This window comes from Xyrauchen texanus, chromosome 9, assembly GCF_025860055.1.
Source record: "Xyrauchen texanus isolate HMW12.3.18 chromosome 9, RBS_HiC_50CHRs, whole genome shotgun sequence".
In the NCBI taxonomy this organism is placed as follows: Eukaryota; Metazoa; Chordata; class Actinopteri; order Cypriniformes; family Catostomidae; genus Xyrauchen; species Xyrauchen texanus.
In genome coordinates this window covers 43,401,531-43,419,232 of record NC_068284.1, presented here as the reverse complement: position 1 = coordinate 43,419,232, position 17,702 = coordinate 43,401,531, and the positions used below count along the sequence as shown (strand labels likewise).

The 17,702-nt window shown below is 43.6% G+C and overlaps 1 protein-coding gene across 1 annotated transcript in view; it reads left to right on the top strand.

The window, feature by feature from the left end:
• LOC127649596 (E3 ubiquitin-protein ligase HECW1-like) overlaps positions 1-17,702 on the top strand; it is a 72,916-nt gene that overhangs the window by 45,984 nt on the left and 9,230 nt on the right. Inside the window, exons 13-22 of the mRNA XM_052134781.1 lie at positions 4,592-4,713; positions 4,790-4,975; positions 5,077-5,211; positions 5,744-5,849; positions 8,310-8,406; positions 8,511-8,594; positions 8,744-8,850; positions 9,019-9,078; positions 9,537-9,651; positions 9,750-9,863. Coding sequence (XP_051990741.1) covers positions 4,592-4,713; positions 4,790-4,975; positions 5,077-5,211; positions 5,744-5,849; positions 8,310-8,406; positions 8,511-8,594; positions 8,744-8,850; positions 9,019-9,078; positions 9,537-9,651; positions 9,750-9,863 — 1,126 coding nt within the window. The remainder of the gene's footprint in view (positions 1-4,591; positions 4,714-4,789; positions 4,976-5,076; positions 5,212-5,743; positions 5,850-8,309; positions 8,407-8,510; positions 8,595-8,743; positions 8,851-9,018; positions 9,079-9,536; positions 9,652-9,749; positions 9,864-17,702) is intronic.

The following is a 17,702-nucleotide window of genomic DNA, read 5'->3' as shown; positions in this document are numbered from 1 at the left end:
TATACACAGAATCAATATTTAACTCCCACTATTACCCCAATCCCCCTCCCTGACCCTCAGCAAACATTCCTGTTATCACATATGAGTATATACACACACACACACACACACACACAAAAAAAAAAATAATAAAAATAATATATATATATATATATATATATATATATCACATCTCTCCACTGCCCCTCCCCAAGAGCCCTCCAAAAATGGCAAATATTTGCCCCATTTCCCCACAAATTAGTCCAAATTCCCCAGTCTTTTAGATTACCCTTCTTCAAAAGCCACCACCCTCCCCATCTCCGAGCACCACTCCTGAAATGGGGGTGCTCCAGCCGACTTCCATCCCCTTAAAACTATTTGTCTTGTGATCATGACACTGGTTAGGACCCAATTTTTTATGATTATTCTCTATATTGATGACCGTCCATTCGCCTAGAATATAGAGTATGGGGCAAAATTACATTTGAGTGCCCACTACTTCACACATAAAATTCTGATCCTTCAACCAAAATTCTTGGATCTTAACACGCCACCAAAAAACATGGGTTGTGTCTCCATCTTCTGACTGGCATCGCCAGCAGGTGGGTGTGTCTTTAAGACCAAGCCTATGCAATCTAGAAAGGTCCGATAGAATCAATGTAAAATCTTGAATTGCATAAGGCACACCCTTGCATCTCTAGATGTAGACTTGTTTTTTTTAGAGTCCTTTAGACTCCCTCCTCCAATACCAAGTTTAAATCTTTCTCCCATAATCTCTTGATAGAAGTTAAAGCTATATAAGTAAAGCTATATAAGTAATACACTGATGCCTCTAGACCTTTAACAAAAGCAGTAATCACCATTCCCAGCGGATCTGCCACTTTAGTGGGGTCTAGCTGTAAATATCTAAAAAACTGAGATCTGGGAATTTTCAAAGGATCTCAACACTCCACTCTCATATAGGTCACCTGAAAGGGGACCTATTGATACGTAATTTTTTGGTTCAGCCTTATGCTTGTGGCAACATTTAAATAAATGACCGAATGAAACACTCTGAAAACTTTTGTCCGTACCGAGTGCAAATGCGAGATAACGGGGTGTAACTTAACTTCTCCGGTTAGTTTGATAGAAAGGGTTTGCAATGGCAAAATATGGGCAAGAACTTCCTGTTCAATTCAAAACCAGGGACGGGCTCTCTCAGTTGGAAGCAACCAATGATCCAAATGTCTAAGAATGAATAAGGGCTTCACTAAAGACGCGTCAATGTACACATACATCAGATGGACACTTTTGGAGCATCTCACTTTGATTGTGTTGCATCATAAACACAGCAGATTTAGGTCACAGTGTCAGGTTAAATGTATTCAGAATCTTGGAAAAACACGTCTCGAGACCCCTGCATTCAGAATTGTGCTCCGTCCAGCTGTGTCTCTGTCTGTACAGCTACAAGTTGTCTATGCAGCTGGAGTTTTTCTTACTGCTCCTGCTGAAAACATGTGGTACTTCAAGTCTGAATTGACTCTTTGTTAAGCTCTGCCATCCTTGGTTACAGTTGCTCGCTCTGACAAGCTCTTCAGAACACTCCCATAGGAATTAATTTTAGTTTTCCATGAATGGTACATTTTTTGGTTAAATATTCTTGTAAACGGAATGGATCATATGCTTTACCCTCTTATGGTATTCATTTATTTTTGACAGAAATAAAATTCCTCATTTAATAAAAACGGTTTCCTTTATCTGAGCAGTACAAGACTTGGTGACTTTGCCTCCATTTGTCATCTGAACTTACAAAAAATAAATTGGGTTTGATTCAGTAACTCTAAGTGGTCATAAATAAAAAAGCGACACCTTGGGTATTCATGGTCAGAATTGACTATTGAAAATGAACGGGAAAGACCAAAAAACAGAGCAATTTTTTTTATCTGTCAAATACAATCAATACATCAGCCACAATGCAGAAATAAACACACAGACATTACAGGGTGAGACCCTAAAATATCTTCAATGCAAAACATACGCATCCACTCTTACACAAACACACTTACACACACACACAAAAATGAACTATAATACAGAGCTGCTTTTTTTTTTTTTGGTATACATAAAAAATGCTATACACAAACACTCTGGAGGGGTGAGACGATAACACACTCACAATGCAGAACACACTACACACACACACACACACACACACACACACACACACACTAGAAATAATTTGAACAATAAATTGTTGGTAGAAAAAAGTGTCTTCTCGTTGTAACACCATGGTCAGGTTTGATTGCAAACATAATGACATTAACTGTAAAAACTGACACTTCCAATCAATTTTAAAATGCTAAACTTTGACAAATAATAGTTTGATAATGTCTAAATATATATCCAAATTCATATCTTGTGATAAGATATAAAATTAGGTTGCAACATTAATCAAAATACACAGTATGTGGCTACAGCCATCTACTGGCTGTTACTGGCATGACATGGTTTGCCAATTTATGTCACATTCATATATTTTCGTCACGTTTCAACTTATCAAAGTATAGGTTCTGAATTATTTATTTTTCAAATAATTGATCATTGTATATATAAATGAATGTATATGTGTGTGTGTGTGTGTGTGTGTATATATATATATATATATATATATATGTGTAAATATGATCAAAATAGCATAAAATCCCAAATTAAATGCATTATTTTGTTGTTCTTCATGGAAGAAATGGTTGCATTATCATCATCATCATCAAAAAAGGGTTACACTTCTGAAACGTTCGGTCATAAATGAACGCGAATACCAAAGGGAGGTGCCAATTTTTAATACCATAAGGGGGTTAAGTAGGCTGGAATGAAGAGTGACATTGTAAGACATATTTATCTGACATTTTTTGTCAAATAAATTGTTAAATTACACAGTAATTTTATTGAAAACTGCGAAGACTGTCAATTGGAAAAAATAAAACGATTATCACAGTCACTTGAAAAGAGAAAAGTGTCATTTGATAGCGATTACACACCTGATAACATTAATGTACATGAACAGAACTGATTATAAAGTCTCATAACACACTCATTTTGATGCTGTGAAGTCTATTTACTATTGAATTAACTATTACGTGAATCAATACATAAATGAATTAATGTTCAGTTATTAGCTTTAATTTACCTTGGAGGAAATATAGGTGTCCTCGCTGTTGTTATTCATGTTCATTTTGAAATGAGGACTGACAGTTTAATCCATAGTATGCTCTTTTTTTGACATATAATTATTTATTAAAAAATTTGAAAGAAAGAAAAACACTGCTTATATCCTCTCTGGGTAACTTGTGTCACTATTATAAGTTACTCGGCAACATTGTGTTTGAAATTTATTGGATAATTTTTATAAAATCCTGCTTAAAACTACTCAAACACACATTACTCTCATTGGAAAATAGCAAACGTATGTAAGAGTAATGGCAGCCTGGTAACAGTTGCTAAGACAGGATTTTAAGTCAGGGCTTAGCAAAGGGTCAGTTGCTCTGATGGTTGGAATATTTCTTATTACGGTCCAGGAACATGGTTAATTATGTTGATTAATTGCGTTTTTTTAACGCATAATTTTTCATAGAATTAAACCCAATGAATTAATAGAATAGAATAGAATCCTTTATTTTGATCACACATTATACACAGTTTTTTGCATATATACAGTGAAATTTATTAGTTTTCACATATCCCAGCTAAGCTGGGGTCAGAGTGCAGGGTACGGCGCCCCTGGTGCAGATAGGGTTAAGGGCCTTGCTCAAGGGCCCAACAGTGGCATCTTGGTGGTGTTGGGCTTTGAACTCCCGACCTTCTGGTCGGTAACCCTGAGCCTCAACCACTGAGCCACCACTGCCCAATGAATTGATGCGTTAAAGCGGTAGCCCTAATTTTTATCTTTATTTAATAATAATTTATTACAACAAAACTTGCATCCCAACTATGAATACGACAGTTACGTCTCTAGGTTCAGACATCAGACATGATTAGTTTTTTTGGGGGGTTTCTCTCTCCAATTTGGAATTACCAATGCGCTCCAAGTCCTCGTGGTGGCTTAGTGATTCGCCTCAATCCGGGTGGCGGAAGACGAATCTCAGTTGCCTTCTCGTCTGAGACAGTCAATCCGCGCTTCTTATCAAGTGGCTTGCTGAGCGCGTTACCACGGAGACATAGTGTGTGTATGGAGGCTTCGTACTATTCTCCACAGCATCCACGCACAACTCACCACACGCCCCACCGAGAGCGAGAACCACATTATAGCGACCACGAGGAGGTTACCCCATGTGACTCTACCCTTCCTAGCAACCGGGCCTATTTGGTTGCTTAGGAGACCTGGCTGGAGTCACTCAGCACACCCTGAATTAGAACTCCGCCCCTGGTTTACTCACTGAGCTACCCAGGCCCCCCGAAATGAGTCTGTTGTTAAATTCAGCAGCCACTCTGACTGATTCACTTGTCACAGTTGAATTGTCAAATTGCTTGAGGCTTCGTGAAGATTTGTGATTTGTTGTAACCGATTCATTTTAAAAGAGACTACTTGTAGATGTACTTGTATGTTGTTACAGATCTCTTTCCTTGTCTTTCTCAGAGTTGAGGAGAGACACTCCGTGTTCTCCTGGTCACTGTCAGAAGATCACATTACTGTTGCAGAGTCCAGCGGTTAAATTCATCACTCACCCAGAGTTCTTCACTGTGCTCCATGCTAATTACGTACGTTTCTGTTTACTTCTGCATACTTCTATTGATTGACAAATACAAGGTAACATCACACTCTCTTTATTTTTAGGGTGCGTATCGTATGTTCACCAATAGCTCGTGTCTGAAACACATGATTCTAAAGATCAGGCGTGATGCACGCAACTTTGAGCGCTACCAGCACAACCGTGACCTGGTGACCTTCTTGAATCGTTTTGCTGATGCTCAATTGGAGCTGCCGCGGGGATGGGAGATCAAAACGGACCCACAGGGGAAGGTACCGGAAGTGCTCATACCCGTGAACCCTCTCTCACACAATACTGATGTTTATCAAGCTAATATTCAGCTGTCTTCTTTTTCCATTCTTTCCCTCTGCAGTCATTCTTTGTAGATCATAACAGTCGTGCCACAACCTTCATTGATCCCAGGATCCCTTTGCAAAACGGCAGACTGCCCAACCACCTGACACACCGGCAGCACCTGCAGAGATTACGCAGCTACAGCGCAGGAGAGGTCAGACACACACACACAGAAGATAAACAATCTTTTATGTGTCTTTAAGATGAGATAAAACCTTAAAGGCCTCATGAAATGGTTTAATGAGTGCAGTAGGGACAGGACATATGGTAGGGATCATCCCTCTGCCAATAGGCATTAGTTACATCACAACCATGGACAATGATTTGATACTTGCTATTGCTAATTCTAAGTAGGTGATATTAAGTGGAGGAGACCTTTTTATTCTACAGATCAAATTTGTATAAAAAAAATGGATACACTCATGCAGGGTAACAATATTTTTGGTCCATTTTCCTAGAAATGCATATCTGCTAAATAAATACAATTTTGATTTCATTGGGTCTTTAATTTTCTAAATTATGTGTGATGTGTATATTTCTACACACACTGAGCATGCTCAGATCAATATAAACACAAAATTTGAAGCTAGTGAAACAAAAAGTCATATTGAGACCTAGATGATTGTTACATCATTTGACAAGGTTTATTAGTAAATGTGTTTGTTTCCCTGTTTGTTCATTCCCAGGCATCAGAGGTGTCACGCACCCGTGGCGTGTCTTTGTTAGCCAGACCAGGAAACAGTCTGGTTGCAGCCATACGAAGCCAAGGCCAGCAGGAGCCGGTTCCATTAGGTCTGATGACAGTCATTCACATTTATATGACCATTGGACTGCTTTTGCGCATAGGGCTGGCCAGTATAGCTGGAACAATTTGATCTTGGCTTTTGACGATATTCAGTATATTCTCTATTTATTTATTTGCTCTGAATTTGGTTAAAAAGTTGAAATTTAGTATTTATTTATTTCAATCAGAGGAAATATTTGCACCAAACAGCTTTTATTGCCAAAGTTGATTCAAAATGTTTAATACAAGAATTAAAATAAGCAAGGCCTGTTTTCCACTTCATTTGTCACTTTGTGAACATAAGGAAGAATTTAATATATAATATACCAATATAACAAAGAATACAGTAATAAACATCAGTAGTTACAAACATTACAAATACCTTGTTGGTGAACACTTGAGTGATTTATGTGTTGCTGAATTGGTGTTTTGGAATTTGTTAAAATTGTGAGTTCAAAAGAATGACTTCCACAATCTACAGTATCTGCCTTTATGCTAATGAGGTTTAAACAATGGTGACCCAGGTGTGCACAATACAACAAAATTAGCAAAGCAAATAAAAGCTGAAAATACATTGGAAAAGCAAACATAGCAAAAAGAATGTAAGCCACACCACAACAAAATTAAGCAACAATGCAAGTAAGCCACAACAGAACTGAAATAAACCACAGCACAACGAAATTAGGCAACGATGGAAATAAGCCACAACACAACTGAAATAAACAGCAGACACTGCGAAATTTAACCACAACATGATGGAAAATAACCGCAGCACAACTATATTAAACAACTACGAAAATAAGCCCCAACACAACAGAAATGAATGAACAATGGAAATAAGCCACAACAGAATAGAAAAGTTGAGACTTATTTCCATTGCATTATGGCTTATTTCCATTGTGTTGTGGCTTAATTTTGATGTATTGTGACTTATTTCCGTTGCATTTTGGCTTATATTCATTGCGTTGTGTCTTTTTCCGTAGGGTTGTGACTTATTTCTGTTGAGTTGTGGCTTATTTCTGTTGCGTTGTAGCTTATTTCTGTTGCGTTGTAGCTTATTTCTGTTGGGTTGGGACTTATTTCTGGTGAGTTGTAGCTTATTTCTGTTGCTTTGTAGCTTATTTCTGTTGGGTTGTAGCTTATTTCTGTTGCGTTGTAGCTTATTTCTGTTGGGTTGGGACTTATTTCTGGTGAGTTGTAGCTTATTTCTTGTGCATTGTAGCTTATTTCCGTTGGGTTGGGACTTATTTCTGTTGAGTTGTGGCTTTTTTCTGTTGCGTTGTAGCTTATTTATGTTGGGTTGGGACTTATTTCTGGTGAGTTGTAGCTTATTTCTGTTGCGTTGTAGCTTATTTCCGTTGGGTTGGGACTTATTTCTGGTGAACTGTAGCTTATTTCCGTTGGGTTGGGACTTTTTTCTGTTGCGTTGTAGCTTATTTCTGTTGCGTTGTAGCTTATTTATGTTGGGTTGGGACTTATTTCTGGTGAGTTGTAGCTTATTTCTGTTGCGTTGTAGCTTATTTCCGTTGGGTTGGGACTTATTTCTGGTGAATTGTAGCTTATTTCCGTTGGGTTGGGACTTATTTCTGGTGCGTTGTAGCTTATTTCTGTTGGGTTGGGACTTATTTCTGGTGAGTTGTAGCTTATTTCCGTTGGGTTGGGACTTATTTCTGTTGCGTTGTAACTTATTTCCGTTGGGTTGGGACTTATTTCTGTTGCGTTGTAGCTTATTTCTGGTGCATTGTAGCTTATTTCCATTGGGTTGGGACTTATTTCTGTTGGGTTGTAGCTTATTTCTGTTGGGTTGTAGCTTATTTCTGGTGCATTGTAGCTTATTTCCATTGGGTTGGGACTTATTTCTGTTGGGTTGTAGCTTATTTCTGTTGCGTTGTAGCTTATTTCTGGTGTATTGTAGCTTATTTCCATTGGGTTGGGACTTATTTCTGTTGGGTTGTAGCTTATTTCTGTTGGGTTGTAGCTTATTTCCATTGCATGGGGACTTATTTCTGTTGCATTGTAGCTTATTTCTGTTGCGATTTAGCTTATTTCTGCTGTGTTGTGACTTATCCCTGTTGCATTGTGGTTTATTTATGTTGTGTCTTAATTATGTTGCGTTGTGTTTTATATCCGTTGTGGTGTGGCCTAATTTTGTTTGTGTTGTGGCTTATTTCTGTTGTGTTTATGTTATTCAATGTTTGCTTTGCTAATTTATTTGTTGTGCACCCTTTGGCTACCATATTAAACAGACATTTAAGACAATTAAGACATCCTACAAAAACCTTTAATATCTATTAAGATCACTGTAATTGAAAAAAAAAAAATACAGGACATAAATCTGAGAGCAACACTCATTGGGAATATATTCAATATATACCCCAAACTTGGTTGCACTATATAACATTGTTATCTTGGTTTCCTTAGTACATATTAAGCTGAAATCAAGCTGATATTTTCCATCTGTTCCCCAGCATACAATGATAGGATTGTAGCTTTTCTACGGCAACCCAACATCTTTGAGGTGCTACAAGAGCGACAGCCAAGCTTGGCGAGGAACCACTCACTCAAGTACTGCCCTCATCTCCCTCTGTCATTTAACTGAAATACATCAACAGTTCTTCAAGGAAGTACTGGTACTCAAAGTTTTTTGGGTGTTATATTTATGTCTGAAGGGAGAAGGTGCTCCATATTCGAACTGAAGGCACACAAAGACTGGAGAAGCTGTCTTGTGATGCTGACCTGGTCATACTGTTAAGGTAAAGCATCTCAGTGTAAATGTTCACTCAAATATACTCATTCTGTTTGAGTCATAGTGGTGGCCTGGATGCTTATCCAATGAGAAGAAAAAACATTTTAATCAATATGTCACACTATGTCAAATAATGTGTTTCGCTTTGGTTTTCAGTTTGTTTGAGGAGGAGATCATGTCATATGTGCCTCTCGCATCATTTCACCCTGGGTTTAACTTCTCGCCACGCTGCTCCCCTGGTTCCTCTCCCCAGAACTCTCCAGGTAGGAGATATCCTGTTTACACCTGTGTTTAGCACTGTTCACTACTGATTACAACAACAGAGACAGATTTTAATATGGGACGTGGTAACATTTAATTATTATACATGAAGAATCTCAAGTTTGCAAGGATGATCCAATCATAAACCCCTCTGATCTGCTCTGATAAAGGATTCCTTGAGAGAACTCCACTAGTTCCAGCCTGCTGTCTATCTGGTGAGAGTTTGCCAGGTCAGCTGCTCTCAAGCCTTCAATACTGGCCCCTGATGTCCCTACCTTACTAACCCTCTCTGTCCCAATACTGGACATTTTACAGACCCCAAGCCTGTTGTCTTTTACTGTATGTGAATATTCAAATTTGTTTCCTTCGGTCCATAGAATGGTCGTTGTTTTCCTTCCTTACACAAGTTGACTGTGTCCTAAGAGTATGCATGTTTGGAAGAACCAAGTACACTTTTCAAATTGGGGATGCACAATATATCTAAAAAGTTTTTATACAACCAAAGGAACAACCATCTCCCCCTTTTCATGTGTTTTTTTCTCAAGGTGAACAAACTCATCTTTCCTGTGGACGTGTATCAGTCGTTTTGTGGTTTTCTGATCTTGAACATTTGTTCCCTGATCATTGATTAAATCAAGCTGCATTTTATATGTGTTGTGATGATTTTGATGATCTGTCTTCTCATTAGGAACACAGAGAGCTCGAGCACCAGCACCCTACCGCAGAGACTTTGAAGCCAAACTTCGCAACTTCTACAGGAAACTTGAGGCAAAGGGCTATGGGCAAGGCCCAGGGAAGATCAAGTATGTCAACACTGACATCTTTTAATTAAAACAGAGGATATTTACACACTGCTGTACTGTGTGCTAAATAACAGTTCTGTTTTTATTGTGTATTTTAGACTGATTGTCAGAAGAGATCATCTGTTAGAAGGAACATTTAACCAGGTCATGGCATATTCACGTAAAGAGCTTCAGAGAAACAAGCTGTACATCACCTTTGTTGGAGAGGAAGGGTGAGACTCTCGACATAGGAATATGTGATTGTGTATATATTAAGTAAAAAGTTTACAGATGTCTCAAATGTAAATTTGAACGTTAAGGCTTGAACACATTGAATTTGAATTCAGCTGCAAGCAGCAATTACGTGGTGGTGGTGTAGTGGGCTAAAGCACATAACTGTTAATCAGAAGGTCACTGGTTCGATCCCCACAGCCACCACCATTGTGTCCTTGAACAAGGCACTTAACTCCAGGTTGCTGCGGGGGGATTGTCCCTGTAATAAGTGCTCTGTAAGTCGCTGTAAGCTGGTTTGGTTGGGGGTTTGGAAGAGTCAGGAGACAATGAGGCAGGTTCAAGGTTAGTGTTTTTATTCTCGGTATTTTCACAGATATGACGGTAACCGTCGTTACGCTTGTACACAACAGGGCACAGGTCTCCACTCTCTGGCTGTCGTGTTTCACGCGTTCACTCTCTCCCCCTCTCGACATTTGGCGTTCCTTAAATGTCTCTCTCCGTATCACTATAACAAGACACAGGTGTTAGAGGTAATTAAACTCCAGGTGACAAGCCTTACCGCTCTCTCGCCCACAGACCGACACACGACCACGCCCCCCATGCCACATGCCCCCACCGCTGACTCAGGCCGGGGCAACATCCGGCCTGCCCACTCCCCCCCCATTTCTGGAGAGAAAGTCGGCCACAACCATCTGCGCCCCCGGCCTGTGGACTACCTTGAACTTAAAGGGCTGGAGAGCCAGATACCAGCGGGTGATCCGCGCGTTGGTATCCTTCATGCGGTGGAGCCACTGCAGAGGGGCGTGATCGGAACAGAGGGCGAAGGCCCGCCCCAGCAGGTAGTAGCGGAGCGTCAGAACCGCCCACTTAATCGCAAAGCACTCCTTCTCGATGGTGCTATATTTCGTCTCCCTGAAGGAGAGCTTGCGACTAATAAACAGCACCGGCCGCTCCTCCCCTCCGACCACCTGCGAGAGCACTGCGCCCAGCCCCCTGTCAGATGCATCAGTCTGTAAAATAAAGGGGAGAGAGAAATCAGGTGCATGTAAAAGCGGCCCCCCACACAGTGCAGATTTTACCTTAAGGAAGGCCTGTTGGCACGACTCTGTCCACTGGACCGGATCGGAGCCCCCTTTTAGTAAGGTCAGTCAGCGGGCTGGTGACATCAGAATAACTAGGCACAAACCTTCGGTAGTAGCCCGCCAGCCCCAAAAACTGCCTTACCCCCTTTTTGGTCTTGGGTGCTGGGCAGTCTGCGATCGCTGCGGTTTTGTCAACCTGTGGACGCACCTGCCCGTGACCCAAGTGGAACCCCAGATACCGAACTTCCACCCATCCAATTGCACACTTCTTCGGGTTTGCCGTGAGTCCCGCCCGCCTCAGCGCTCTCAGGACCGCCCTCAGATGTTGCATATGCCGCCGCCAGTCATTACTGTAAATTATAATGTCATCTAGATATGCGGCGGCATATGCCGTGTGTGGTCTGAGGATCTTATCCATAAGGCGCTGAAACGTGGCCGGGGCTCCAAACAAGCCGAACGGAAGTGTTACAAATTGGTGTAATCCGAACGGTGTTGAAAAAGCGTTTTTTTTCTCGGGACATTGGAGTTAAAGGGATCTGCCAATACCCCTTCGTTAAGTCCAGCGTCGAGTAAAATTGAGCCGCGCCCAACCGATCGAGTAACTCGTCAATACGCGGCATTGGATATGCGTCAAATTTGGACACCGCGTTCACTTTCCGATAGTCAACACAGAAGCGGACCGAGCCATCGCTCTTCGGTACCAGGACTACCGGACTGGCCCAATCACTGTGCGACTCTTGTATCACCCCCATTTCGAGCATTGCCTCTAATTCCTCCCTAACGACCCTTTTCTTGTGTTCCGGGGAGGCGATAGGGCCGGCTACGAACCACCACGCCCGGGGTGGTCTCGATATGGTGTTCTATGAGGTTCGTGCGACCGGGCAGGAGAGAAAACACGTCTGCGAACTCCGCTTGCAGCCTCGCAACATCCGTCAGCTGCGACAGCGAGAGGTGGTCTCCGCAAGGGACCGGGGTAAATGAATTTGCTTTGAGCGATATCTCCGGTCCGAGCTCCGCCTTCTCCGGAACTGCCGTCGCCAAGGCTACCGGTACCGCCTCCCTCCATGATTTGAGGAGGTTGAGGTGGTACGTTTGACGTGCCCCTCTCCTATCCGTTCGCTTAACCTCATAATCGAGATCTCCAACTCGTCGTGTGACCTCAAAGGGTCCTTGCCACTTGGCGAGTAATTTGGAGCTCGAGGTGGGCAGTAACACAAGTACTTTATCTCCCTGTGAAAATTCCCTTAGCCGAGTGCCCCTGTCGTACAGTCGGCGTTGGCGTTCTTGCGCTTGGAGCAAATTCTCCTGTGTTACCCGTCCCAAAGTGTGGAGTTTTGCTCGAAGGTCAAGAACGTATTGAATTTGGTTTTTGCTATCCGAAGGTCCCTCCTCCCAAGCTTGCCGTATGACATCAAGCACGCCCCCGTGGCCGGCGCCCATACAGTAGTTCAAACGGAGAAAAGCCGGTGGAGGCTTGGGGGACCTCTCGTACTGCAAACAGCAGGGGTTCGAGCCATTTATCCCAGTTTTTAGCATCTTCGTGTACGAACTTACGAATCATGTTTTTCAAGGTCTTATTAAATCGTTCCACCAGTCCATCGGTCTGCGGGTGGTAGACGCTGGTACGAATCGACTTAATGCCTAACAATTCATATAGTTCGCGAAGTGTACGTGACATGAATGTCGTGCCTTGATCTGTGAGGATTTCCTTTGGAATCCCCACTCGGGGAGATAATTCTGAAGAGTGCCTCCGCAACACTGCGTGCTGAGATGTTGCGTAGAGGCACTGCTTCCGGATATCGCGTTGCATAGTCCACCAGAACCAACACAAAGCGATGCCCGCGTGCAGTCTTTTCTAATGGCCCCACGAGATCCATTCCAATTCTATCGAAGGGGATCTCGATTAACGGCAACGGGCGCAATGGCGCTTTTGGGGTGGCCGGTGGGTTCACCAACTGACATTCCCGGCACGCCGCACACCACCTGCGAACGTCCGCGTGAATGCCCGGCCAAAAGAAACGGGCCATTATACGGTTCAAAGACTTTTCGTGACCTAAGTGGCCGGCCATTGGATTATAGTGAGCCGCCTGGAAGAGTGTTTCCCGACGGCTCTTCGGTACTAAAAGCTGTGTTGTAGCTTCTTTGGTTTGAGTGTCCTGCGTCACTCGATACAACCGCTCCTTGATAATAGCAAAATACGGGTATGTGAGCGCAACACCAGGCTGGAGCTGTTGACCATCAATTACTTTCACTTGGTCGAAGGCGTGCCTAAGGGACTCGTCACGCGACTGCTCCAGAGGAAAATCCCCCTCAGGGAAGCCCCTGAGGGCGGAAACACCCCTGTCTGCGTCATCTTGACGCGGAGCCGACGTTGACGGACCCGGCATCGCCTCCCCAGCCATAGTATCACACGCCACACCTCGTGCCACCACTCGGCAGGACCCATCCACACACATTACCCTCAGTAAATTTTCAAAGCCGGGCCAATTGGTTCCCAAGATTAGTGGATGGGTGAGGCGGGAATTAACCGCAGCCTCGACTCTATGCCTTTTTCCCCTGAATCGTACCTCAATGGTAACCACTGGATATTTGTGAATGTCACCATGCACACACCTCACCCTCACCAATTTATCTCTATCCAATGCCCCGCCTTGCACCAAGCGTTGGTGGATCGAGGTTTGAGAGCAACCTGTATCCACCAAAGCTTGATGTGTATCCCCCTTCACCCTTACCGGTATGCGATACATTCCTGCCCAATCGGGGGCGGCCTGTGGAGCGTCGGGGATTCGAACCAGTGTCCCCACCTCCATCACTGGACACCGCTCCTGGCTATGTCCGGCTTCCCCGCAGCTCCAACAGACCGGCCCAGGTCTTCCTTCCGCACTTGTGGGGGCGGGCTCGCCAACCTGGGTAGAATAACGGAGAGAGACAGGGGGGTTTGAAGGGGCAGAAAAGGGAAAGGGTCCTCTGGACCGGGGTCGGGGTCTAGGTGGGCCTCCCCACCTACGAGGAGCCGGAACTGGGCGGGAGTGAGGGGAGCGGGGAGAAGGGGAGGGAATAGTATGCACAGGGGGTGGAGAGAGGGAGAGAGAGGGAGGTGATACTGCCTCGCCATCTCCTGGGAACGCCGCCATGTAGTCCTCTGCCAGCTGGACGGCTCCATCCAACGACGCCGGGCGGTGGCACTGGACCCACTCCGACATGCCTCGGGGAAGCTGGGAGACGAACTGCTCCAGTGCGACCATGTCGACCACTTCCACGACGTCGCGGGTTCCCCCCACCAGCAGCCATTTCCGGCAGGCGTCACGGAGCTGTTGCGCAAACGCAAACGGGCGGCCGTCCTTCCCGAAGCTTAACGAGCGGAACAACTGTCGATTCTGCTCCGGGGTGCGACCGACCCGTTGCTGGATGGCCTTTTTCAGGTGGCTATAGTCCAGGAGGCTGGCGGCGGGAAGTTGTTGTGCTGCCAGCTGCGCCTCCCCGGAAAGTAGGGGCAGTAGGCGGACCGCCCACTGCTCGGGAGGCCACCTCCATACCTCTGCCGTTTTTTCGAACAGGTCGAGGAAGGCCTCCGTATCATCGCTTGGCCCCATTTTCGCGAGGGCAAGCGGTGGGGTGGGCACCGAGGAGGACGCAGCACCAGCCCCCTCTCCGGTGATCAGGCTCCGCAGCGCTTGCCGGTCTTCGGCTTGTGCCTGGAGCAAGACTTGGAAGCGTTGCTCTTGCTCCTGGCGAACCTCCAAGAGGGCATGGTGTTGTGTCTGCTGGATGCTGGTGAGGGCATTAATGACTTCGGCCAGTGGTGAAGGCTCCATAGCGGCGCTCTCCTCCAAACCCGGGTTCTCGGCACCACTGTAAGCTGGTTTGGTTGGGGGTTTGGAAGAGTCAGGAGACAATGAGGCAGGTTCAAGGTTAGTGTTTTTATTCTCGGTATTTTCACAGATATGATGGTAACCGTCGTTACGCTTGTACACAACAGGGCACAGGTCTCCACTCTCTGGCTGTCGTGTTTCACGCGTTCACTCTCTCCCTCTCGACATTTGGCGTTCCTTAAATGTCTCTCTCCGTATCACTATAACAAGACACAGGTGTTAGAGGTAATTAAACTCCAGGTGACAAGCCTTACCGCTCTCTCTCTCGCCCACAGACCGACACACGACCACGCCCCCCATGCCACAGTCGCTTTGGATAAAAGCGTCTGCCAAATGCATAAATGTAAATGTAAATGTAATGTAAATGTAAATACCCCAGTGTCAGAATGTACATCCTACTAATGTGTATTTTATACTTTCTGGACAAACAGTCTTTTTATATTTTGCCCAAAAATTATGAAAAATGTGTATAGTATATACTCAGGCTTCATTCACCTTGGATACTTTTGTTTACTCAGGAGAAAAAAAAACTTCTAGAATTGTTCACACTGCAGGGGAAATCAGTTTTGTTTTTAGACTGACTGTTAAAACTGCAAGTTACAGTGCTTTCAGAAAGTATTCCGACCCCTTCATTATTTTCATATTTTGTTTTGTTGTAGCCTTATTCTAAAATCGTTTAAATTATTTATTATTATTTTTTCTCATCAATCTACACTCCATACCCCATAATGACAAAGCAAAAAACATATTTTTGCTAACTTTGCAAATGTATTAGAAAAAACTGAAATATCACATTGACATAATTGTATTCAGACCCTTAACTCAGTACTTGGATTACAGCCTCAAGTCTTTTTGGGTATGAAAGCTTTGCACACCTGGATTTGGGGATTTTCTGCCATTCTGCTCTGCAAATCCTCTCAAGCTCTGTCAGGTTGGATGTGGACTGTCGGTGGACAGACATTTTTAGGTCTCTTCAGAGATGTTCGATTGGGTTCAAGTTCAGACTCTGGCTGGGCCACTCAAGGACATTCACAGAGTTGTCCCTGAGCCACTCTTGCGTTGTCTTGGCTGTGTGCTTTGGGTCATTGTCCTGTTGGAACCTTCGGCCCAGTCTGAGGTCTTAAGTGCTCTGGATCAGGTTTTCATTAAGGATGTCTCTGTATTTTGCTGCATGTAGCTTTACTTCAACCCTGACCAGTTCCCCAGTCCCTGCCACTGAAAAACACCCACACAGCATGATGCTACCACCACCATGATTCACTGTTGGGAGGGTATTGCACAGGTGATGAGAGGTGCCTTGTTTCCTAGTGACATGATGCTTGGAATTGAGGTCAAACAGTTCAATCTTCATTTCATCAGACCAGATAATCTTGTTTCTCACAGTCTGAGAATCCTTAAGGTGCTTTTTTATGTGTCATGCACTTAGGAGATGTTTCCGTCTGGCCAATCTGCCATAAATCCCAGATCGGTGTTGCTGTGATGGTTGTCCTCCTGCAAGTTTCTCCCATCTTCGCACACAACCGCTGGTCCAAGGGTTCTTGGTCACCTCTCTTATCAAGGCCCTTCTGCCCGATTGCTAAGTTTGTCCAGACAGCTAGCTCTAAGAAGAGTCCTGGTCGTTCCAAACTTCTTCCATTTAAGAATAATGGAGGCCACTATTCTCTTTGGAACCTTCACTTCAGCCAAAGTTTTTTGTAGCCTTCCCCAGGGCCTTGACACAATCCTGTCTGTGAGCTCTGCAGGTAGTTCCTTTGACCTCATGGCTTGGATTTTGCTCTTATATGCATTTTCAGCTGTGAGACCTTATATAGACAGGTGTGTGCTTTTCCAAATCATGTCCAATCAATTGAATTTGGCACAGGTGGACTCCATTCAAAGTGTAGAAACATCTAAAAGATGATCCAGAGAAATGGGATGCACCTGAGCTAAATTTCAAGTTTCATAGCAAAGGGTCTGAATACTTATGTCAATGTGATATTTCAGATTTGTGTCCTGTATTGTAGGCTTTGTGTCCCATTTTGAAGCATGCCAAAAGGGTTGTATGGCAAGATGCTTGAAGGGGACCCCTGTCCTGTAATTAAGCGCTTAAAATTCTGAATCGTCCCGTATTAGCTTGACATTTAATACCTTATAGCATTGTGATGGCTCACAACCAGTGTGAGTTACTCTACCTTTGCTCATCTCTTTGGGAGGGTAAAGGCAATATCTGTATTATTTCAAAAAGTTTTGCACTGCTTTGGCTGCCCTGTATCAAATACAGGACAAATAGGTGCATTCCATTCAGAAGAGATCATCCCTATGCCCTGTTCCCCTCGAAGACTTAACCTTCCACTGTGACAGCTTTAGAGGGTTAAGAGGAGCAATAAAACAGTCATTTTGAACTTTTGTTTTAAAGGGATCGTTCACCCCAAAATTAAAATCCTCATTTACTTCATTACTACTAGTTCAAGACTTTCACAGACTGTTTCACTTGCATTCTTCGTGCATATTGCCACCTACTGGGCAGGAAGGAGAATTTATAGTAAAAATGGTCTTAAATATCTGTTTCTCACCCACGATTGTTATCCACATCATGGAAAAATAAAAAGTTTAACCAAAGGAACAAAACATGATAAAAATGGGCAGCCTATACATTGGTTCATCCTTAATTGTATTTCCTTCGAAGTGCCCTAAGAAGGCATCATTTATGCCATGTGGTGCACAGTTCTGTCGCAAAACCTGACGTAACAACCTGTAACAAATGACGAAAAAACAACCCGATCTGACTGTTCAGACTGAGATGCACTAGAAAAAGTCTCATTTTAATCAGGTTTCAACCCACCTACGAATGTGGCTTGTAAAATCAAATTTTATACGTTTTTGTCCCATTCAGACTACAAAAAGC